The sequence below is a fragment of the Schistocerca americana genome, chromosome 5 (genome assembly GCF_021461395.2).
Source record: "Schistocerca americana isolate TAMUIC-IGC-003095 chromosome 5, iqSchAmer2.1, whole genome shotgun sequence".
Classification (NCBI taxonomy): domain Eukaryota; kingdom Metazoa; phylum Arthropoda; class Insecta; order Orthoptera; family Acrididae; genus Schistocerca; species Schistocerca americana.
In genome coordinates this window covers 628410015-628435711 of record NC_060123.1, presented here as the reverse complement: position 1 = coordinate 628435711, position 25697 = coordinate 628410015, and the positions used below count along the sequence as shown (strand labels likewise).

Genomic DNA, 25697 nt, shown 5'->3' with positions numbered 1-25697 from the left:
AAAGGTCAACAATGACCTTGTACCGACCCAGACACTTTTCTTGACCTTTGATAGTGTTCAGCTGCCGTCGCGCATCAAGGCGGGCTACGAGGTTATTTCCGTTCGCCCCTATGTCCCGACACCTACGCGCTGCTACCAGTGTCAGCGTTTTAATCACACTCGCCAGTCTTGTTCCAATGCGGCTAAATGTGTCACTTGTGGCAGGGATGCCCATGAGGGTGACTGTCCACCTCCGTCTCCTCGTTGTGTGAACTGTCAGGGTGACCGTGCAGCGTCCTCCCGCGACTGTCCCATCTACAAGGAAGAACGCTGTATCCAAGAAATTCGGGTCAAAGAGAAAATGTCCACCTCGGCTGCTCGCAAGCTATTTGCTAGTAGGAAGCCCACGCTGCTCCTAGCGGGGAAATACAGTACTGTCCTCGCCTCTCTTCGGACTACCAGGGAGGTGGCGACGCAGACATGCGATCTGACCTTCAGCACTACGGTCGTCCGTTCGGCCAGTGCTAAGATCGCCAGGTCGACGTCTCCTCTTCCTCCCGTCACCCCTCAGACACAAGCACCTTCATCAGCTTCTGCCAAGAAGAAGATCCAGAAGTCAGATGCACGGGCCTTCAAGAAGGAACCGTCCCGTGCAGACTTCCTACGTACCTCGAACTCCCAGCCATCGACCAGTACTTCCGCTAAACGACCTTCCAAGAAGGCTCATAGGAAGCACAGTTCTCCTTCTCCGCCACGCGCATTTCTTCTCCTGCGCCAACCAGCGGTTGCCGCCCCAGGCCGTCATCTGTTTCACCTGGTCGCACCGCTGGTAGCCGAACATCTGGCCGTTCACCTGCAGAGGAAGCTTCCCCTCCCGGCCATCTTAACAAGATGGCCGATGAACCTATAGAACCAATGGACGATGACTGTCCGCCTACTGATAGCGGCGGCAGTGCTCGCTCGAAGCCAGGCCTTCAGCGGCCTTCGAGGTGACCCCTTCTTTCGTCTTCCTTTTCTTCTCACGATGGCACTTATTCACTGGAATATTCGCAGCATTTGCTCCAACCGGGAGGACTTAAAGTTGCTGCTCCGCTCGTCGTAGCCCTCCAGGAAACGAAGCTACGCCCATGCGATCAAATTACCTTGGCACACTACACCTCTGTGCGTTTTGACCTAACCCCTGTGGTAGGTATTCCGGCTCATGGAGGGGTTATGTTGCTGGTGCGGGATGATATTTACTACGATCCCATCACATTGCACACCGGCCTGCAGGCAGTTGCCGTCCGAATTACTCTCCCCACTTTTACATTTTCCATTTGTACCGTTTACACTCCATCGTCGTCTGCCGTTACCAGGGCAGACATGATGCAAATTATTGCTCAGCTACCTGCACCATTCTTGTTAACTGGAGACCTCAATGCCCACCATCCCCTTTGGGGCTCTCCAGCATCCTGCCCGAGGGGCTCCCTGTTAGCAGACCTTTTCAACCAGCTCAATCTTGTCTGCCTCAATACTGGCGCCCCTACTTTTCTTTCGGACACATCTCACACCTATTCCCATTTAGACCTCTCTATATGTACTACCCAACTTGCACGCCGGCTTGAGTGGTATGCCCTTTCTGATACATATTCGAGCGACCACTTCCCGTGTGTCATCCATCTCCTGCATCATACCCCCTCTCCGTGCTCAGCTAGTTGGAACATCTCCAAAGCCGAATGGGGGCTCTTCTCTTCCAGGGCGACCTTTCAGGATCAAACCTTCACAAGCTGCGATAGTCAGGTCGCACACCTCACGGAAGTCATTCTCACTGCTGCTGAATATTCCATCCCTCACACTACTTCTTCTCCACGTCGCGTACCGGTCCCCTGGTGGACCACAGCATGTAGAGAAGCTTTACGTGCTCGTCGACGTGCTTTACGCACCTTTAAACGCCACCCTACAGTGGCGAATTGTATCAATTATAAACGATTACGTGCGCAGTGTCGTCGTATTATTATAGAAAGCCAGCTGGGCTGCTTTCACAAGCACCTTTAACAGTTTTACTCCTTCTTCTGTTGTCTGGGGTAGCCTGCGCCGGCTATCTGGTACTAAGGTCCACTCACCAGTTTCTGGCTTGACGGTCGCGAATGACGTCCTTGTGGCCCCTGAGGATGTCTCCAATGCCTCCGGCCGCTTTTTCGCAGAGGTTTCGAGCTCCGCTCATTACCACCCTGCCTTCCTCCCCCGAAAACAGGCAGAGGAAGCTAGGCCACCTAACTTCCGCTCCTCGAATCGTGAAAGTTATAATGCCCCATTCACCATGCGGGAACTCGAAAATGCACTTGCCCGGTGACGGTCCTCCGCTCCAGGGCCTGATTCTATTCCGATGCTGAAGAACCTTTCTCCTGCGGGTAAAGGTTTCCTTCTTCGTACTTATAATCGCATCTGGATTGAGGGACATGTTCCCGCATGCTGGCGCGAGTCTATTGTTGTACCGATTCCTAAGCAGGGGAAGGACAAGCACTTGCCTTCCAGTTATCGACCCATCTCGCTTACCAGCTGTGTCTGTAAGATGATGGAGCGAATGGTTAACTCTCGTTTGGTTTGGCTGCTCGAATCTCGACGCCTACTTACCGATGTACAATGTGGATTGCGTAGGCGCCGCTCTGCTGTTGACCATCTGGTTACCTTGTCGACCTTCATTATGAATAACTTCTTGCGGAAGCGCCCCACTGCGGCTGTGTTCTTTGATTTGGAGAAGGCTTACGACACCTGTTGGAGGGCGGGCATTCTCCGCACCATGCATACATGGGGCCTTCGCGGTCGCCTCCGTCTTTTTATTGGTTCCTTTTTAATGGATCGACAGTTCAGGGTACGTGTGGGTTCTGTCCTGTCAGACACCTTTCGCCAGGAGAATGGGGTGCCACAGGGCTCAGTTTAGAGCGTCGCTCTCTTCGCCAGAGCGATCAATCCAATAATGGATTGCCTCCCAGCTGACGTATCAGGCTCCCTTTTCGTGGACGATTTCACCATCTATTGCAGCGCGCAGCGTACATGTTTCCTGGAGCGCTGTCTTCAGCGTTCTCTTGACCGTCTTTACTCCTGGAGTGTCGCCAATGGCTTCCGTTTTTCTGCCGAGAAGGCGGTCTGTATTAACTTCTGGCGCTACAAAGAGTTTCTCCCACCGTCCTTACGACTCGGTCCCGTTGCTCTCCCATTCGTGGAGACGACAAAATTTTTAGGTCTTACATTTGACAGGAAACTTAGCTGGTCTCCACATGTGTCATATTTGGCTGCCCGTTGTACCCGTTCTCTAAATGTCCTCCGTGTTCTCAGTGGTATGTCGTGGGGAGCGGATCGAACCGTCCTACTTCGCCTATATCGGTCGATCGTCCGCTCCAAGCTGGATTATGGGAGCTTCGTGTACTCCTCTGCACGGCCGTCCATCTTACTCCGCCTCAACTCCATACAACATCGGGGTTTACGTCTTGCGATCGGAGCGTTTTATACTAGTCCCGTCGAGAGTCTTCATGCTGAAGCCGGTGAATTGCCACTCACCTACCGGCGAGATATACTGCTTTGTCGGTATGCCTGTCGGCTACTGTCAATGCCCGACCACCCGTCTTATCGTTCCTTTTTTGACGACTCTCTCGACCGTCAATACGGGTTGTATGTCTCTGCCCTGCTACCCCCTGGAGTTCGCTTTCGTCGCCTCCTTCAACGCCTTGATTTTTCACTCCCTGCAACCTTTAGAGTGGGCGAGAGCCACACGCCACCTTGGCTCCAGGCTCAGGTTCGCGTTCACCTTGACCTCAGCTCGCTCCCAAAGGAGGTTACCCCCGGTTCGGTATACCACTCCCGTTTTGTCGAACTTCGTTCGAAGTTCCTTAATATGACCTTCATTTATACAGATGGCTCTAAGACCAATGACGGGGTCGGGTGTTCTTTTATTGTCGGGGCACAAAGTTTCAAATACCGGCTCCATGGCCATTGTTCAGTCTTCACAGCTGACCTCTTTGCCCTCTACCAGGCTGTTCTTTACATCTCCCGCCACCGACGTTCTGCTTATGTCATCTGCTCCGATTCCCTGAGTGCCATCCAGAGCCTCAGTGATCCGTATCCGGTTCACCCTTTCGTGCACTGGATCCAACGCTCTCTTCAGCAGCTGGTGGACGTCGGTTCTCCAGTTAGCTTTATGTGGGTTCCTGGCCATGTCGGTATCCCTGGGAACGAAGCTGCAGATGCCGCTGCCAAGGCTGCGGTCCTCCAGCCTCGGACAGCTTCTTGTTGTGTCCCTTCATCAGATTGTAGCAGGGTCATTTGTCGGCGCATTTTATCGCTGTGGCATGCCGATTGGGCTGCACTTACGGACAACAAGCTTCGGGCCTTGAAACCTCTTCCCGCGGCTTGGACGTCCTCCTCCCGCCCATCTAGGCGGGAGGAGGTCGTTTTGGCCCGGTTACGAATTGGACACTGCCGGTTCATCCATCGCCATCTGCTGACGGCTATGCCGGCGCCGTTCTGCCCATGTGGGCAATTGCTGACGGTCCGCCACATTTTAACGTCCTGTCCGGATTTTCATACACTGCGTCTTGATCTTGGCCTGCCATGTACTCTAGATGCCATTATAGCGGATGGCCAAGGAGCAGCTGCTCGCGTTCTTCGTTTTATCAACTTGACAAACCTGTCTAAGGACATTTGATTATGCTGTTTTTTTAATCCTATGCCTGTCAATCTGTCTTTTATCGTGTTTTCCCTTTTAGTTGCTGTTTTAAACTTGTGCCTCGCGGTGCATTCCTAACGTAGTCTGGGCGCTATTGACCATTGAAGTTGTGCGCCCTAAAACCACAAAAAAAAAAAACTGCTTGTCTTATATAGGCTTTGCTGACAGCAGCGCCGTATTCTGCCTGTTTACATGTATCTCTGTACTTGAATGTGCATGCCTACACCAGTTTCTTTGGCGCTTCAGTGTAGATCCCTAGCTTATGCGCGTGGTCGCTCACTGCCCACAGTCAAGCCCGTAGTGCGGCTGTCGATGGAGCCGGAGACGCCGGTGAGCGAGGTGTCGCGACTGAACATCACTCTGCTGTGCGAGGTGCTGGCGGGCAACCCGGCCACGCTGACCGCCGTGCGCTGGTACCTGGACGGCGAGCTGCTCAAACAGCTGCCCGACTGCAACGCCACAGACGACGCGGCGGCCACCTTCTGCGACGTAGACCCCAGCCGGCTCATGCTGGAGGACGTGGGCCGCGGCTTCCACGCCAACTACTCGTGCGAGGGCATGAACGACGCCGGCTGGGGGCCCACCTCGCCGGACCGCGAGCTCGTCGTCTTCTGTGAGTCTCATTCCTTCACCTTTACTTGTAGACTTCCGTTAAAACACGTTTCACACAAACGGCTTTCTGGCCAAAGTCCACTACAGGATATGGGTGTGCGTCACATGCTTGCGTGTAAATTTGTCGCCAACCACATCGCGAGAGGATCAGTGAAGTCAGTGACTGTGCACAGTATGGTGTTCTAAAGTTTCGAGTGTTCTCGAAACTGCCCATGCGCAGAAATATGGGACTATGGCTTCGCCTGCTGACATAGGAAGTTAACCTATTCTAGCCAAAATCACTCCTGTTATAGTAAAGGAAATCTCTACTTTCTTGTTTGCTTTCTTTTCGTAAAAACAATGCGAAGGTTGCCTCGGTGTTTTTCCTGCTAGTGTTCTTCCACAACAGGGACAGAATATTTGAACGCAGAAACTAAAATGTAGACTTTCGCGGCCGGAAATGTCATGTCCATTATAATTATCCGGGCTGTTATGTCGTGGTCGGTTGATTAATTCTGTGTCAATTCCCAACGTTTCGTCCCCGTCTACGGGGGACATCTTCAACAGGGTCTGTAGCTCGATGAAAGGTCCAACACAACCACTGGCTGGCTACTGACTGCGGCTAAATTCCGTGTCCGCGCGCTCCCGCGCCGAGGCGTGACGTCACGTGTTTTGAAAACGTCAGTGCAATTGGCCGCTGTCCGCTGCCGTCGATCGCCGTTGCCATCCAGTGGTGGACGCGTGGTACACATCTTCTTCAACACCGGCAACCATATACCGTTTAATTTCATGCCCTCCTCCTTTCGATTTAAATTATTAGGGTGTTTGGCGATTTCGATTGCCTCCCTGTAGAGCCTTTCGTAATATCCGCTTGTAGCCGCTAGTACTTGCGTCTCCTCGAAACGAATATGATGGTTACCTGGCTGGAAAGCATGCTCCGCAACAGCTGATCGTTCCGTTTCTCCTCTTCTACAATTGCCCTTGTGCTCTTCCAAACGTTTTGAAACAGTTCTTTTAGTGGTACCCATATAAACATCTCCATAGCTGCATGGGATCCTATACACTCCAGCCTTTTCCAATGGTTTGCGAGCGTCCTTGGCAGGCTTAAGGTATTCCTGTATCTTCCTCGTGGGCTTGAAAATTACAGTAATATTCCGCTTCGTCAAGATCCTCCCTATTCTTTCCGTTACATTTTTAACAAACGGCAGGAAAACCTTAGATTTTGCAGTAGCCTGTACGTCACTATGATTTCTGCGTAGCTGTCTCAACGCACGTTTTATTTCGGCGGACGAATATCCTTTCTTCATTAGTGCATTGTGGAGATGTTCCAACTCAGGTTCACAAATATTTCTAGCTCTGTCCGCTAACGTCTTGATAACACCCCGCTTAATTCTGTAGCTATTCCTGCCATTACCAAAACGTATTCTACGGTTAACTTATCTAAGCCTGCCAGAATCACCTGTTCAGTTATCCAGCGTTTATCATCTAGTTAGGCATTATAACGTGTTCTTACAATGCGTTTACCGCGCTATTCCGAGAATAGAAATTAAGCGGCTGCTAACTGGGGACTGTACAACTGGCCATTAGTAGCGTAGGGTTCTGTCAGACATTTTATGTCAAAATTTCATTTTCTAGGATACATCGAAAAGATGATATGTGATCTTTCTTACCTGTTATTTCTGTTAATCGTTTATTTCCACTCTGATAGTCTGACTCTATGGATTTCGCTAATAATTATAACAACGCTGATCATTCGCACACCCAATCAACAACATACACAAACAGCGATTGGTATTCACCCGATCGGGTTCATTCGGTTTAGCTCGTCTAGCTCCATCCCCTTTTATTCTGCGGAAAGATTTTTATTTCTAGATGCGACGGGGATTCCCCTAACAGACGACATGTACACCGTACATGCATTAAAAATCAGGTTATGATTCTTTCAGAAATCAACTTCTAATGGGTTCAAAATGTTCAGAAAGTAACTGAGATGCGTTTCAAAACCATATGAATAAACAATGGACCAACATGCGCTGGGCACAAGGCACTTTGTGAAACAATATTTTCTTCTTCAAGAAAATGAATTTGGCGTCCCCTGAAATTGTTGCTTGGGGCAGATACCCCAGTATGCCGCCTCATAGATCTGGGTCTGTTACCTAGCAAGCTGTTTGCCAATACATTTTCATCGCTAATTGTTGAAAATAGTTGTGTCAGTTACAACAAAAAGATGCAATCATAGCATGTTTAATTGTGGTCTCGTGTTCGTCATTTATTGCACCAAGAAGGGAACAGTACAGTCACTACAGCATGTTTCGATTCTTGTGGTGCCTCTGGCCAATGGCGCCAGCCAACCTGCCTGTCCCATGCTGTAGAGCTCCTATAAAGGAGCCTTACCATGCTGAGCTTCGTCACAGTATACGCCCAGCTTACATATGAAGCTGCAAGCTTCGGAAGCATGAATGATCAATCGGTTTGTGCAAGCATGCTTGATCTTCTGGACATTGTGATACATTTGTATTGTTCAAGCTGCTTGAGGCTTGATCGATTTTCAGTCATGCAAAATTGTGCAAGGATACCGAAGTTCATGTGCTTGAGTGCGTGTACCAACAATATAATTATAAGCTTGTATTTAATTGGTACATAAGATTGTAGCGGTTTTGTTTTCCATGTTGGCATTCCAGTTCAACAGATTTATTTATCGATTGTCTATTTTTATTTGTTAATTCAAGTTGTTATCTGAGTTTACGTATAGTAATTTTGTGATTTGGAGAATGTGAGTGGAGCTGTGGTCGTAGAAAATGGAGTGCCAAGTGGAGAAATCGTAACATTTGCGACATATCCTTGTGTTTGAGTTCAGTAAAGGGATGACAGCAGGCACGAACATTTGTCCTATGTATGGGGTTAATAACATAGGACAGAGCATGTCAAGCAAATGGTTTTCTCGTTTTAACATTTGTGACTCTCCATGATCAGAAAGTCCTTTGCGGTTTGATGAAAATCATTTAAATGAATTAATCCACATCGATCCATGTTAGTGTAGGGTACTCGACAACTGGCAAATGTGATGGAACTGTGATCATTCCAACATTGTGCGACATTTGCATCCAATGAGGAAAGTTCAAAAACTGGGTGTAACGGTTCCGCATGTCCTAAGCTAAAATCACAAAATCAGCGGATGGTCCTATGTACATCTATGCGTGCTCATCATCAGTTGGTTTGTGAACATCATCAACCATTCCTATCCTGTATCATTACTGGTGACGAGAAATGGTGTCTTTATGGTAGCATAAGGAAAAGAAAGGAATGATTGAACCCAAATAAAGCAGCAACTGCCTGTACAAAGACGTGAATGCATCCGCAAATGATAATGTTGTGCATCTGGTGGGAAAGGACAGTGGTTTGGTGTACCATAAACTTTTCCCCTATGTGTAACCATCACTCCTGACATTTGTTGTCAACAATTGAAACTTCTTGCAGGTGCAATCCAAGAACAATAACCAAGAAGACTGCGTGAAGTGATGCTACTCCATTATAATGCCCATCCGCATTCTGCTGAGACTAAAAAAAAAAAAAAAAAAAAAAAAAAAAAAACATACAGGAGTTGGGTTGGGAAGTCATTCCACCTTATTCACCTGATCTTGCACCCTCGGATTTGTATCTTTTATTTTCCCTGTCGAACAGACTGAGGAACTTCCTTTCCTTTGCGCCTCAAAACCATGTGATTTCTACAGTTGCGGCATCCAGAAGTTACCCATCATTGACAGACTGTTGTAAATAATGAAGGAGAATATATGATTGATGACTAAAGTCTCTCTTATGCTACGAGCTTATGCACCCAATACCTATCCAGTTGTATTATATTTTCAAAAATTGATTAGTATCATTGATATAATACCTTATGCTGGTAAGTTTTACCTGCAAAGTTACAGACTTATCACATACTTCCTTTGGCAGTATAAAGAGCTCACTTTTTCTTCAAGCAGCTGCTCTTTCACCTGTCTATGCTTCAAATTATCTGTATGAAAACTGCACATGAAATCTTGTTTTCTTATTTCGTGTAAAAGAGTGCAAAAAGTTTCCAAAGATGCCTTAGTTTGTTTGTTTCAAGAAAATATCGCCAGAGATATTATGTCCCAAAGTTGCTGAAAACTCAGGGGTATATGGTAGATAGCAGCACTCGAGCTTCAAACAAATGGCTGTGTGAGTACTTCAAATGAAATTTCATCAAAATCCTTGAGGTCTTGCTGGAATCGATAGACCATTTGGTGTGTAATGACCCATAATCAAAAAGGTTGAGGATCCATGTACTGGCAACAGAGAGGTGCAGTTCTGTTTTGAATTGTGTTGGTACTGTAGTCAGCTACATGGAAACCTTTATACATAATAGTTGAAATAAAAACTAGAAAATACAAAAAATTAATGTTTGATAATTTTTAGTACCATATACTGGTATAACAGTTTTCTGTTCTATATAGTAATGCAATATATAACAATTGTTAATCTTTACAATTATTTTGATTAAATGTTCAGTACCAGAAATAATAAATAATTTATAAGAATGAGCTGTAGTTAAATTATAAATTGCACAAAAACTTTAAGGAATAAAACATACAAGTGGACAGTTGGTAGAGCATAGATAGATAGGTATCTAAATAGATAGATAGATAGTTCACAGATTGAGTGGGAAAATAAGAATATATCAACAAAAAATCTTGTATGTGCTTTTATTTTTAGAGAAGTGAGCAACTGTTTTATATTTATACTCATCTGTCTTGTAGAACACAAGCATTTCAGATATGACCACAGAGTAACAATATTCAGAATGTCATTCTAAAATGAAAATGTATTCCACAGAGCTAACCACAAAATTATACTGAACACTTTTACATTAACTTATAGACTTAATGTATACATTTCACGTGACTGAATAAATCAACTTGTGAAACAGAGAAAATACAAGTTATTGCTTGTAAAAAGTGTAGTATTTAGGATTCTAGAAATGCTTGACTTTGAGAATTATGGTTATGTTATCAGTGACCATTCTGAACAAGTTGCCTACAGAAATCACATATTAATGATTTTTGAAGAAAAATATTAAGAATCTCATGTTGTCATAACAGATCCTCCTGGACCTGCAACATTGGTGTATGAGCCTAGTCGAGTTGTGAAGAAAGGCACAGTGACGTTAACGTGCAGTGTGGAGGATCCAGGAAGACCAGAAACAACAAAATTCCGCTGGATCAGAGGATCTCATAACATATCAGCAGTAACATCAGCTAACTGGACAATTGACCCTGTGTCATTAGAAACAGAATCAAATTTCACATGCCTTGCCTATAATGAAGGAGGAGAAGGAGAGCCAGCAACTGTTTTTATTGAAGTACTAGGTGAGTTCAAGTAATTGCAAGGATAAACCAATATCCCAAGTAACCATTTCACCTGTTTTATTTCTAAAGATGATAACTGTAGTTTGAGTGTAATAAATGCTTGATATAATGTTATTGTTAGTCTGTCTGGTTGTCTTTCGGTATTGTGTGAGATACAGATTTTCTATATGAATTGCCATTTGTGCAATGACTGATAATATATGTTTTCCCTCTTAAGACAATACATGTTAGAGCACTATATGTTTAAGAAATAGTGAACACTGAGTTGTGCATAACAGAACCACTCTTCAGCTTTATATGTCTGAAGAAAGGAACAAGATAGAAAAAGAGTACACAATCTTATATAGTGTATTGTATTTTTGTCCTGTTATTAAGATGACACACACTCCTTTTTAAATTCTGCTTCCTCAGAAACTGCCCAAAGATTTCTCAGAAAGAACATACATAAAGTTCCTCGTACCAGTTTCTTAAAGATGAACCTACTAGCATCATCACATCATGTATACGTATTGTAAAAAACATGAATCTGTCACACTTTTTATTTGCCATCAGCTTTCCGGCTTTACAAGAATGCAATGATGTCCACACCACTATGTAAAATGGGTTGACACCACATGTCACATGCCAGGTGAAAGATTTGCTTTGAGAAACCTTTGGTAGTGGCCAATTCATCTCTAGGTAGTTTTAAGATGAGATCCCACAATCTAAATCCATGTGACTTCTAATTTTGGGAGACGATATTGAACACATGTTGTAACTTGTGACCATACCCTAATAAACATGCCAGAAACACTGTTATCGTGTGTTTGATCATTCCCGCCCTTTTTCTGCACCCACACCACATTCTGACTGCTTGCACTGCCGCATTTTCACCCGGTGGCAGAAAGTGGAACTATTACTTTTTTCAGCATACTCCGGGAACGCACCAATTAATGAACATACCTACAATGTTATAGTGTCCTGCGATGTATACAGCCAACACTGCAGCACTCAGATCAATGTCAGTCTAATTGTAGCCACCCAGAAGTTCTAACTGGCTCAAAATGCCTGGTGCATGAATTAATATACCCATTTCCTTCAAGCCAAGTGCTTCAGAATTGTGTAACAGTGCATCACACATTGTGAATTTATTTACATACAAATATTCTTTGTAACATTCAAGGCAATTTTTTATGCATCTTCAATGTATACTTGCTAGTTTCATATCCATACTTTGTTCATGAACTGTGTATACTCACAGCAACCTACAAGCTCACCTGATCAATGTATTTCCCCTGGCTTTTGTTATTCAACCTCACATTGTATTTGCATTTATATCTATTGATATCTGCTTTACTTTTTGAACGTGAACCAGTTATGGTATATTACTTACACACAGCACTCATGAAACAACAAATGTTTACATACTCCATATAATTTATACAATATATGTACAGTAAGCAAAAACTTAATCATCGACATTTTCAATGACAATACAGAATAAACCTGTTTCAAAGCAAAATAATGAAAAGCATATGATTTGTGTATTTAAAATATTGTATTGTTTTACATGTTTAGGGAAGCTTTATGCTTAATTCCAAATCATTGATTCCCATGGGAATCACTCTGCACGGTTTCACCTTTACACAAATCTTCATAATACCCCTTGACATAGTCACTATATTTTCAATATTGTATGTTCTGATACAATTGTGACTCATTGTTATGATGTGCACATCCAGTGATCCCAAGAATTTATCATGTTGCATTTTTACACTTCATTGCCAATAATTTAGAACTTTGAAGACTGAAGGTTCCTTTCTACATTTTTAGATCTTCCTATAATACAAACTACATTTGCGTGCATATTATTATTTAATCATAGAAACATCTTTTTCACAGCGATTTGTAAAAAAAAAAAAATTGACTCATCTTTTCTTTTATAGCACCACCAGCATTCATTAACACTTCACCACCATATTATGGAGCAGCAGTAAACACTCAAAACTTAAACATTTCCTGCCGTGTGGAGTGTTCGCCAATTTGTGAAGTGAATTGGTTGAAGAATAATGTTCTCATTGATACAAGCAATGGGTCAGCTTCACCATACACTGTAATTAATAAGCGTCTGCCTGCTGACACAGCTGCTAATGATTTCCAGTCCATACTGTCAACACTGCTGTGGAATATGGATGCATGGCCTGGGAAGCAGTTTGATATACTGCATGATAGTGCAAATTACACATGTCTTAGCACAAGCAACTCTGTGGGGCCTGGTGTTAACAGTACCACAGTGTTCAGGGTAGAATGTAAGTAATACTTTATACTTAAAAAAAATAACACATATTGAAACAGCACATAAGTATGTTTCTTACTGAAATTTATCTTTGAGACATAAAACAGATATTTTATGGTGCAAATAACTATACAAAATTTTAAAAGTATTTTCCCATTTCATTCCTACGTAAAAAGGGCATGTATCATTTCTAATACTTATAAATACCATAATAATGTGCTGCTGTAGTTGGAACTATCATAAGTTGCAAATTCTTATCCGGAAGTAATTGTAAAAGGTGAGGAAAGCATCAGGTCATTAGTGTGCCTCCAAAAAATCTTCTATACTAGTAATAAAATCGTAAAACTGTTGTGGTTGTCTGTTTGAACATGCTAATTTCTAAAATTTTCATGGGATTTTCACAAGTAACTTGAGCATAACTTTCATAACTATTTCATCAAAAATTTTATCTAAAATTATCTGCTCAGCTCAGTAGTTCAGATGTTTAATCATCATGGTGTATTACACTAAAGAACCAATAGATGGTGCTCCTAGTTTTTGTTTTTTTTGTTTTTGTTGTTTTTAACTGGGTGTTAGACCTATTTTCAGAAATTTACGCAATCTAATCTTTATGAGTACAAACTAACAGCAAATTTGTTTGACTAAGATATACGGATTTACTGATGTTGCTTCATATATTATTAACTTAACAACATTGTTTTGCTTCTTGCAATAGATTTTATTTATATTTGACTTCTTTCATAGAAAAGGTTTTTTACCCCACTGACAGAAGAATTTTCGGAAGTTTATCTCAGTGACTTGAACACTGCAGTCTTGTTTTTACAAATACAAACTAGGCCAGGATATTTGGATTTACTGATTTTGCTTTTGTGTATTAAAAGCTTAACAACATTGCTTTGCTTCTTTAGATTTTTTTATTTGCTGAAAAAAAATGAGTTTATTAAGTTGGGTGCCTGCTCATAACATTTTGATTTCATTTTGTTTATGAATAAAAACACCTAGAAAATGGTCACGTCTCTCTGAAAACACCACAATGACTAAAGAACTGAGAATTATGTGGTCTCAAGAATCCAACAAAGATCATGAAGCAAGACTTGTTGCACTTCGACAACATCATACTGTAACTCACTCTTTGAAAACTCCTTGTGAAAGCGAGCTGCAGTTAAATTCTTATTGAGAGCATCATGCACTATTTTACTCCAAAGAACCTTTCATTTATAGAGGCGTAAAGTTACTTCTCTTCAGTGCAACATCATAGACATGGAAATTTTGACCAGATGTTGTGCAGACGGGAAAGTTTTTATACTGTGAATCCCAGTTATTCCTAAAAATTAAATATTTTGCTTTAAGTGTGTACAGTTCCATGAGTTTATGTTATGACATGACTATAAACTGCATGTTGTAGGCTGTTAGTTGCTTTCCTCATGACCAGCTCTACATGACTCTACTGTGGTCATGAAGTAAATAAGCTCTTCACTAATATCCCCAATCATACAATTTCAAACATTGTATGCAGAGAAGCTTTATAAGTCAAAACAAAAGCCTTAAGGACAGCTATGAATAAGTACCCAAGCAATGTCAGTGTTATCAGTTAGTGCAACAATATTTTAGTAGTTTTTAACCACTTTGTCGTAGATTGAGATAGAATTTCACAAATGTTCTGAAAGCTGCAACTACCAAGAGCAATTTATTCATAAACCGATCTGTGAAGAAAATGTATAACACTCATTGGTGAAAAACACAGCATATCCCTTTGAGGATGTTTAGTTGGAGACTGGGTAAATGAAAAAGATGGTTTCAGAACATGGAAAGTTTACTTATCCAGCAAAGTTCACAAATAGGTGATTGTATCACATTTCACATAAGAAATGGTTCACTTAATGGAAACAAAGAACACATTTCAGAATTGTACCACAAATTAGGCAAATAGTTGATTAAGTGCAAGAGTGCGTATATAGAAGAAAAGTTCAAGATGACAGTGAGGCAGTTTTTACCTTACTACCTACTTTTTTGGTATACAATCGGTATTTGCAGAAATTCTGGTAACAATAATAATAATAATAATAATAATAATAATAATAATAATAGTAAACAGAGTGTGTAACAGAGTCAGTGAAAAAAGATCCCTGACAACTGCCAGCTGTGAAGTGCAAACAACTGCAGGGAAGAAAAATAGTCATGTATAGAGCTGTAAAACAGTGAGGCATTTCTGTAGGGATGTATACAAAATTATGTCACATTATTGGCTGAGGTGGGTGTATGAAGCAGCCATACCAAGCCCACTGCAAATATCAGGGATCTGCTTTCACCAACTCAACTGTAGCACACAATAAATATACGACAGACAGTGAAACATTGAGTGGAAGACATTAATCAAAATACATTTGTCCACAAGAATAGCACTGTTAAAAACCATTGACAACTGCTGTAGGAAAATTGTATCGGAGAATTTTCCCAAAACTGCTTCAAATTGCCATATGTAAATGGTGGCATTGACATGAAAATTATTTCCAGGTGCTTGTTGATGATAAGATCCAATATTGGAGCAGCAAAATTCTGAATTGTATTTTCAAGGGTATCCCAACAAAGGAAAATCAGAGAATTCTGCCACCATTTGTTATTATTATTATTATTATTATTATTATTATTATATCCCTTGGTTTTGAACAACTAGAAATCACGTAATAATTTCAGTTCCTTTTTTTCCTTTCGGTATTCTTTCATTCTTTCACCATGTTTCCTTTTCCTTTCTTTAGGCCACTTCACACTTTTTTTTACTGCTTCGGCCATGGAATCTTTTCTTTCACAATTTAATACTTTCCTTCTGAAAATATCACTTTCTAAGATAAATTTACAAATTCTCTCCAGATGTCTGTAAAATAAGATAAATTGTAGGACCAAGTGAAATAGAAATAGAAAGTTCAAAGAAATGATAGAATGATTCAACAATGCTGTTGAGACCAGTTGCAGTCAATGAAGCTTGCATTGTAGTTCTGATTCAAATGAACCTACACTTCCAGTTCGAAAAACGTATTTGTGTCTCTTCACAGCTGTAGTATTCCAGCTCTGATAAATGTCTTGGGTGACACAGTGGAGGTAGCCAGAAACAGTGCTACGTATGGAATAATGTCATTGGATAAAATATGGCAAGAAAATGGTTTTCTCATGTTAAAGAGTATCATTTTGACATTAGTGACTCTATACATTCAGGAAGACCTTCCAGGTTTGATGAATATCATTTAAACCCTTAATCCACAATGATCCACATCAGAGTACCTGAGAACGACAAAGTGGTGAACTGTGATCATTCCACTATCGTGCAACATTTACATGCAGTGAGGAATATTCAAAAATCAGGTGCATGGGTACCATGTGCTCTAAGCCAAAATCACAAAAATCAGCAGATGGCCCTATGTGCATCTAGCCTTGCTCATCATCAGTTGGTTTGTAAACAACACTGACTATTTCTATCCTGTATCATTACTGGTAACAAGAAATGATGCCTTTATGCTAGCGTAAGGAAAAGAAAGGAATGGTTGAGCCCAAACAAAGCAACAACTCTCTGTACAAAGACCTGAATGCATTCACAAAATATAATGTTATGCGTCTAGTGGGATGTGGCAATGGTGTGGTGTACTATGAATTTTTTCCCCAGTGTGTAACCGTCACTACTGACAGTTCTTGTCATCAACTGAAATGTCTTACAGGTGCAGTCCAAGAACAACAACCAAGATGACTGTGTGAAGTGATGCTACTCTATTTTAATGCCGACTCACATTCTGCTAGACTGACAAAAAAATACTGTACTGGAGTTGGGTTGGGAAGTCATTCCACATTCACCTTATTCACCTGATCTTGCACCCTCAGATTTTCACCTTATATGCTCTCTGTCAAACAACCTGGGAACTTGCTTTCTGTGAATTTGTCCTCTGAACATGGCTTGATGAGTTCACCTCAAAAACTTGTGATTTCTACAGTCACAGAATTGCAATGTTATCCCAGCATTGGCAGACTGTTGTAAATTATGAAGGAGAATAGATTATTGATGAATAAAGCCTCTGTTGTTTTTATTGAACTTACAGAAAAGCACTACAAACTTATGCATCAGCCTAATACCTGTGCAGCCCTCCTATGTAGAAATCACATGGGCCACTTCTGAGTAGTAGTTGGTTTATTTATAAACTAGCAACACATTCTGGCTTCACGTATGTAGCACTAAGTATTTATGGTTGGATGCCTTGTTTTTAATAGTATGAAAAGGATAGTTGCTACTTCCAATATAGCAGAGATGTGGATGTCGTGTGACTTAGGCCTCCCGTCAGGTAGACCATTCGCCAGGTTCAAGTCCTTTGATTTGACGCCACTTCGGCGACTTGCACGTCAATGAGCATGAAATGATGATGATTAGGACAACACACACCCAGTCCCTGAGTGGAGAAAATCTCCAACCAAGCCAGGAATTGAACCCGGGCCCTTAGGATTGCATTCTGTCGCGCTGACCATTCAGCTACCAGGGGCGGACATAGCATATTGTAACATCCCATCCTGGATTTTCCATTGCTTGACTTGTTATAATACTTTTAAATGAAATAATTCCACTTTAGGCTGTTAAAACATTATTTATTGCAATTGCAGTTTCAACACACGATCGTTTTCAAGCACTGTGGGAGTTGTAACCCGCTCAATAATATAAAGCTGTGACATGCTGTGTAGGAGCAGTTTAATGTGGTTGTGTGAATTTATCTCCTGTTCCATGTACCAGACACGTTAGAAATCTGGTGAAATAATGATATAAACACTTAAGTTTAAATTTTGTGTAGCAGGTGTGGTTATTTATTTAATTAACATGTTGCTAGCATCAGATCACACAAGGAAAATTTTTATATGTACAGTTATTTAACACATAGAAAAGAAAGGTGTGATTATAAGTTGATGCGTTAGTCGCTAATAGGAACTACTCTGGATTGCCAGGAAAGGATTAATTTGGACACGTACATGCAATATGCTGAAAGTTTGTTGTTCTGCACCATTGTTACAGCTGGTTGATGTTGTTAATCCCCATTTGTATACTGAGTCATTTACCATGCTTGCTACAAGAAATTTAAACTTACACGTTTGTCATTATTTCGCTAGCTTTCTAACATGTACCAGTTCCCATCAGATAACCGACGTTAAGCGCTTTTGGGCATGGCCAGCACTTGGATGGGTGACCATCCGGGCCGCCGTGCACTGTTGCCATTTTTCAGGGTGCACTCAGCCTTGTAATTCCAACTGAGGAGCTACTCGACTGATTATTAGTGGCTCAGGTTAAAGAAAACCATCATAACGACCAGGAGAGCGATGTGCTGACCACACACCCCTCCTATCTGCATTCTCGGCTGAGGATGACGTGGCAGTCAGATGGTCCTGATGGGCTACTTGTAGCTTGAAGATGGAGTGCTTTTCTAACATGTATGGTACATTGAACAACATATAAATTCACATCATCGTATGCAACTTCTCTCACACAGCATATCACAACTTCATATTATTTATTGGGTTACAACATCCCACAATAATTGAAAATGACCATGTGTCAAAACTGCGGACGCAATAAACAATGTTTTGATGGCCTAAAATGGAATGATTTCATTTAAAAATTTCACAAAGGCTGTGGAGCCAATCTCCATCAAAATTCTTGTTTATAATATGTAGTGATATACACAAACCTTCCCCAGGAATCAGTCTATTTGTTAGTGAAAACTGTATCAAAATCCCTACAATATTTCCTGAGACACCTTCAGATACAGACATAATAATGTGGCAAGGAACTTTAATTTATAATGTATGTATACATACACAAATCTTCCATGTGAATCAGTCTATCTATCAGTGAAAACTATATCAAAATCCCTGCAGAAGTTCCTGGGATTAGCCATAACATAAAGACAGAAAAATGGAGTTGGGGACTTTAATTTATATGTATAGAAGTTTGCATTCGTAAACTTAGATTTTTTTATATTATTAGCACTCACTCATCTTGTACACATTTCTTTTCTATTAGAGATTCTTTAATGTTATCAGTCAACAATTTATTTTCATTGTTTCCATAATTTAATATGTTGGGTATGTTGTCAAGTGTCCTCCTGTCAGGTACCAAAGTGAGTAGTATAATATCAGCTGAAACCACTAAAACTCAGCATATCCCTCCTGTCCAACAGAACTCCTGATAATTTCTATATGGACTTCTAAACTGAGTAAATCCTATTTTTAATTAGCCACCTGGATAGCTGAGCACTTTGAAGTACCCACTTCTGGGACACAGGGAGGCACAGTGGACGTGATTGAATCCCCAGAAGTACACTAATGACCAGGACTGGTGTGCTGGTCAGCCCGGATGTGGTTTTTAGATAGTTTTGTATATCCACTCAGGTAAACAATGGGCTGGTTCCCACATCCCACCTCAGATACATGATTCACAGACATTTTTTACATCTACATCTGCGTCTGTACTCTGTAAACTGCTGTCAAGTGCATGGCAGACAGTACTGCCTACTGTACCAATTATTAGGGCTTTGTACCATTCCATTCACATGTGGATCTTTGGAAGGATAATTGCATAAATGATTCTGTGTGTGCTGTAATTAGTTAATCTTGCCTTTACAATTCTTAGGGGATGATACATGGGGTGCTGTAATATATTCCTATAATCATCACTTAAAGCTGGTTTCTGAAACTTTCTACGTAGGTTCTGATGGGGAACTGTTTGTCTATATTTAAGCATCTGTCAGTTCAGTTCTTTGAACATCTGCATAACATTCTCCCATAGGTTATACAGACCTCTAGCCATTCATGTTGTCCTTTTTTTGTATCCGTTCAATATCCTATATTTGTGCTATTTGGTACAGTCCCCACATGCATGAGCAGCAGTATTCGAGGATGGGTCGCAGAAGTGTTTTTATACAGTCTCCTTTGTAGACTGATTGCTTTTCCCTATATTCTGCCAATGAATCATGGTGTGGCATCTGTTTTACCTACACTTGAAATTAGTTTTAAAATGCCTTTGGGTGTGATGACCCCATTGTAATTATAGCATATGTGAAGGTATAGCTGAATCCCTGTGTAATTGGAAATGTACCGCACTAGTCCCGACCCACCACTGACTGTATAGAGGGCACTAGAATAGATGGGTCAACCCTATTTTGAATTATAACAAACCACAGATCCCTTGAATGGAGGAAAGTACCTGTTGAGAGGCAGAGAGAGATTAAGTGACATTGATATAGATGCAATATCTCTCTTTTAAAAGAACAGAAAAAGGGACATTCTTCTCTACCTGTATTAAAATTCTAGAACTTACTATGTGTTCAAGCATAAAGGCCTACCTGGAACTATGTATGTTATCAATGACAACCACGTTCAATCCAAAAATCGTCACTTGTGCGGGTACCAACTTCTTCTTGTCATGCATGATGTCCTAAAAGCCATGTATAGAGATAACCAAATTGATGCTGTGTTTCTTGACTTTCAAAGAACATCCTCCTACTACGGAAGATATTTTGGTATGTGATATTTAGACAGATTTGTGACCAGATGGAAGCATTCGTGAAAGGCAGAATGCAGCACTCTATGCCAGGTAGAGTGTCGTCTGCATACTTGAAACTAATTTCAAGGTCTGAATCAAGGAGGTGTAATGGGTTGACTGCAAACCAGTTTATATATTAATGTGATATGGAAAGGAACATGAGATATTCAGCCATAAAACTCTCCAGCCATCTACCTGTTGGTATAAAGAATTTAAAATGTGCTCCATAGAAGAATTTCTATATATGTAGTAGTATGATTTGTGTGTGTGTGTGTGTGTGTGTGTGTGTGTGTGTGTGTGTAATGATTTGAACAGTTCTCAGTTCATTCTTCCTTGTTGGTTTTATACATATCACATTTGTGTCACACTAAAAACAGCATGGTCATATAAGTCTGCTCAAGGCATTTTTGATGTGACCTCATAGCTCTAAAAGTCTTCTAGTATGAGTGATAACTGAATAAGTGCCTAAGTATTTCCTCCTTCACACTTAAGGAGTTGCACATTTCTATTATTACATGAATTTGGCAAAAATAAATAACAATTAATGAAACATACTGAAGTTGGGATCACTTTTGAGGAAATGGCTTAGTATTTCCTCCTTCATTCTTGAGGGCTTGAGCATTTTTAGGATTACACAAATTTGGCAAGAATAAATAACTTTAACGAAATGTACTGAAGGACGGACACATGTGAGCTGGTTTGTGTGATATTTATTCCTCAAGACTGGATATATATTCCTCAAGACTAGATTCAACTACAAAAGAGAATGAAATTTTGGAATTAGGAGGAGCCCTCACTCATGGCAGAGTCTTTTAAACAGGGTAAAGTGACTCATAGGTTACAGTGATTGGTGTGGCAACATCTGGCAGCTTGAACAAGCGACCACTGAAGAGGAGAAGATACCATAAGAACAATGTTCACACAGGTTAATTAAATATGTGCACACAAAAAAGGGAGGGAATCATGACAAAGATTGGCTCACCTGGTGGTGAAGGGATGGTCAGGCAAAAGAAGCTCATTTCTGGGCATACTTGGCGGTAAAGTGACACTAAAGCAGCCAGGAATGACAGTAGTATAACTTGGCATGTACTTCTGGGACTCAACAGACTTTAATACACTGATAAACACATCACTGCTCTTGGTAATCCAGCAGCTGATACTGGGGGGATGAACAAGACATCTGGCATAAGGCTTTAAAGAATTGCAACAAAAACCTTTCATGGAAACACAGCTTGAAAATGGGATGTGGAACACATGGTAGAACCTCTCTTGTTTGCTGGAGTGTGAGGAAACATGAAAACTGAATAAAGACACTAAATTCTGGTGTTAACACAGAGATGTTACCTCATTGAAGTAGGAACAGAGAGACTGGAGGGGTGACAGCTGGATGCGCGTTGCTGCCAGAAAGTTTTTTTTTGGAGGGGGGGATGGGGGGGGGGGGGGGCATGCAGCACATCATCTGCTGCTGTCAGTGGAGGCAGATGAAAGGAATCACCACACAGTTCACCCTTTCTGAGAGTGAAATATTGGCACCAGCAGGGCAGAGGGGTGTTAAAATCTGACTCAGGATGCCTGCTGTTGGTAGTTAGATGGGACTAGTTGGCAGCTTATGGTGGCAATGTCTGTCAGGCATTGCAAAGTGTGTGGTATCTGATGTGATGTTGAAGACCGGTCATGTGTGGCATCATGGCAGTGGCCCTGCTGAGGATGCACAAAATAGCCAGTGCATGTTGTAGACCTCGAACTAAGGGGCACGCGCATGGGTTGCCATTGCTGGTCCCTTATGTGTGCTGTAGATTCCAGTCTGCAAGACCATAAAGACACATCCCTTTACTGAAGAATGAAAATACCAAATGGCTTTGTTGCTCATACATGCCTTAGTGGTGTTGTACATTGGAGAATTTGAAAAAAGAAAAAGTGAGCAGTTGCCAGACATTATCCGCATGTTGCTGGTGGACAGCTCCAATAGCAGTTTGGCTCATGTCAGCAATTATCGTGAGGGGGGCAGTAGGATTGGGGTGAGCCAAAAGGGTAGCATTAGTGAGGCCTTGTTTTGTCTTTTCAAAGCTCTCGATCATGGGCTGTGTCGAAGGGACTGGTTTGTTATCTTTAGTTTTATCGCCACGAAGTGCGGTAGTAAGGATCTCTTGGCTGGCAGTGATGTTCTTAAGATATCAATGGAAAAAGTTGATCATGCCTTTGAAGGTGGTAGGCCATGGAATATATTCTATTGCTTGCACCCTCTTACGGAAGGGTGAGATTCAGTGGTAGAGACTAATCCAAGATATTCCACTTTTCTTGCCTGAAAAACACATTTTGTGGCTTTGAGGGTCGCACAAGCTTTCTGTAGGCGGGAAAAAATTCCTTGAAGGTGTTGGCGATGTTCATTAGGGTGACCAGATGAGTATATCAGCTAAATAGGCATAATTGACACAGTATGCATAATTGGATTGTGGGAAACCCACATTGATTATGTAAAGTTTGAACATCAGCCTCCGTGGTATGTGAATGTTTGGTATGGAATAATTGGTGAGAAAGTCATTTGACTAGTCTTTGTTGATGGCACCTTAAATGGTGATAAAAGTCAAACATTCAGGGAGGACACACTCCAATATTTCTTGCTGAACTTTCCTTGGACTTGGTGACAACTGGTGCAGTTTCAACATTATGGTTGTCCAGTATGTTATTCTGTAGCTACACGTGAAATATTATACTGCATGTAAAATTTTGGTGGATCGGAAGAGGCAGTGCAGTGTCTTGGCATGCAAGATTGCCAGATCTTACTTCACATGACTTGGGTGAGGGCTTACTTGAAGAGTGAAGTTTATAATAAAGTGCAACAATGTGCAATAACATGATTCAGGGTATCATCAACGCGCGTCAATAGATGACATAGGAAATACTTTCAGCTATATCATATCATTCCATATGCAGATAAATAAGTGCATAGAAGTAGATGGCAACATTTTTGAGCACATACTGTGAAATATTTTTTGCAAACAAGCACCCTCTTGGTGAGAGGTGAGAGGACACACCTGAAACAAGCTATTTTCACAATTACGAAAAAAATCTGGTTTTCTTATTTTGATCCAAATGATTTTTCTCAAGATACCTATTTTGGAACCCAATTGTGTTATTTTTTGATAATAGCACCATCCGTTGCACAATGCCAGAAGTGTTACATAAAAAAGTTAACAACAATGCAGGAAAAGTCAGATTGCTACTTACCGTAAAGAAGACACATCAAGTTGCAGACAGGCACAGTTAAACAACACTCAAGTAAAGCTTTCAGCCACAGCCTTCATCAGTAGAAGAGAGAAACACACACCACTCACATACACACAAACAAACACACCTCACACACACACATGACCACCAAATCCAGCATCTCAGGTCAGAATGCAACATCACGTGGGATGCAAGTAGCAATCTGGAGAGGGCAAGGAAGTGGAAGGGGTAGTAGTGTATAGATGGGGAGAGAGATGAACACTGTCTGGTGGAGTGTGTGAGGACTAGACTGCCAACAGGCGGAGCATCGGGAAGTTGTGGGGTAGGGAGGTGTGGAAAAAAAGGAGCAAAAAATGAGATGAGTGGGAAAAGACTGGCAAATGCATTGACATAGAGCTGCAAATAAACAGTCACTGACACTGACACTTATGGAAGATAAGAAGGTGGAGGTGGAGGGGAGGATCCAGATGGCTCGGTTAGTGAAGCAGCCATTGAAATCAAGTCTGCAATGTTCAGTTGCATGTTGTGACACAGGCTGCACTACTCTGCTCTTGGCCACGGTCTGGCTGTAGCCGTTCATCCTGGTGGGCAACTGATTAGTAGTCATACCATTATAAAAATCTGTCCAATGATTGCAGCAGAGCTGGTAAGTGACATGGGTGCTTTCACAAGTGGCCCTTAGGATAAATCTGTGACCGGACTGGAATAGGATGTGCTGGCTGGGTGGATTGGGCAGGTTTTGCACCTGGGTCCTTCCACAAGGATATGATGCTTATGGCCAGAGGTTGGGATTGGGAGTGGCATAGAGAAGAACTAGGATGTTGTAGATGTTGAGTTGGCAACAGAACACAACTTTAGGAGGGGTGGGAACTATCTCTGGTAGGATGTCCCTAATTTCAGGGCACAATGATAGGTAATCAAAGCCCTGGCAAAGGATGTGGTTCAGTTGTTCCAGTATGGGGTGGTACTGGGTGATGAAGGGGACACTCCATTTTGGTTTAATGTGGACAGAGGTGCGATGAAACCATCAGAGAGGAGGAGGTCAACATCTAGGAAGGTCGCATGCTGGGTTGAGGAGGACCACATGAAGCGGATGGGAGAGAAGGTGTTGAGGTTGTGATGGAACAAAGATAGGGTGTCCTAGCCCTGAGTTCAGATCATGAAGATATCATCAATGAACCTGAACCACACTAGGAGTTTGGTGCTTTGGGAGGCTAAGAAGGTCTGTGCTAGATGGCCCATAAAAAGGTTGGCATAGGGGGTGTCATGTGGGTGTCCATGGCTGTGCAGCAGAATTTTTTGTATACCTTTCCTTCAAATAAGAAGTAGTTGTGAATTAGGATAAAGTTGTTAAGGTGTATGAAGAGTGAGGTAGCGGGTTTAGGGTTCATAGGACATTGGGAAAGGTAGTATTCAATAGTGGTAAGACAATAGTATGAGGGATGTTGGTATAAATGGGGGTGATGTCAACAGTGATGAGTAGGGATCCAGGAGGTAAAGGGATGGGGATGGACGAGAGTTCGTGAAGTCCATCCCTATGTCACTCGCAATCACAACCCTTTGCCACAAGGGTCATATCCCTGTGGAAGACCCAGGTGCGAAACCTGCCCAATCCACCCACCCAGCATATCCTATTACTATCCGTCACAGGTTTATCCTAACCCTTTAGGGGCCAGGCCACTTGTGAAAGCAGCAATGTCATTTACCAGCTCTGCTGCAATCATCGCGCAGCTTTTTATATTGGTGTGAGTACCAACCAGTTGTTCATCAGCATGAATGGCCACTGCCAAACTGTGGCCAAGAGCAAAGTAGACCACCTTGTGTCACAACATGCTGCTGAACATCACAGACTTCACTAACCAAGCCATCTGGATCCTCCCCTCCAATACCAGATTTTCCAAAGTGCACAGATGGGAATCTTTACAATACATTCTCCACTCCTGTAATTACCCCGGCCTTAACCTAATGTGA

The 25697-nt window shown here is 42.0% G+C and overlaps 1 protein-coding gene across 1 annotated transcript in view; it reads left to right on the top strand.

Annotated features, from left to right (window-relative positions):
- The window catches only part of LOC124616598 (hemicentin-1), a 1150083-nt gene that overhangs the window by 952007 nt on the left and 172379 nt on the right, over positions 1 to 25697 (top strand). The window contains exons 9-11 of the mRNA XM_047144918.1: positions 4971 to 5294; positions 10393 to 10659; positions 12585 to 12947. Coding sequence (XP_047000874.1) covers positions 4971 to 5294; positions 10393 to 10659; positions 12585 to 12947 — 954 coding nt within the window. The remainder of the gene's footprint in view (positions 1 to 4970; positions 5295 to 10392; positions 10660 to 12584; positions 12948 to 25697) is intronic.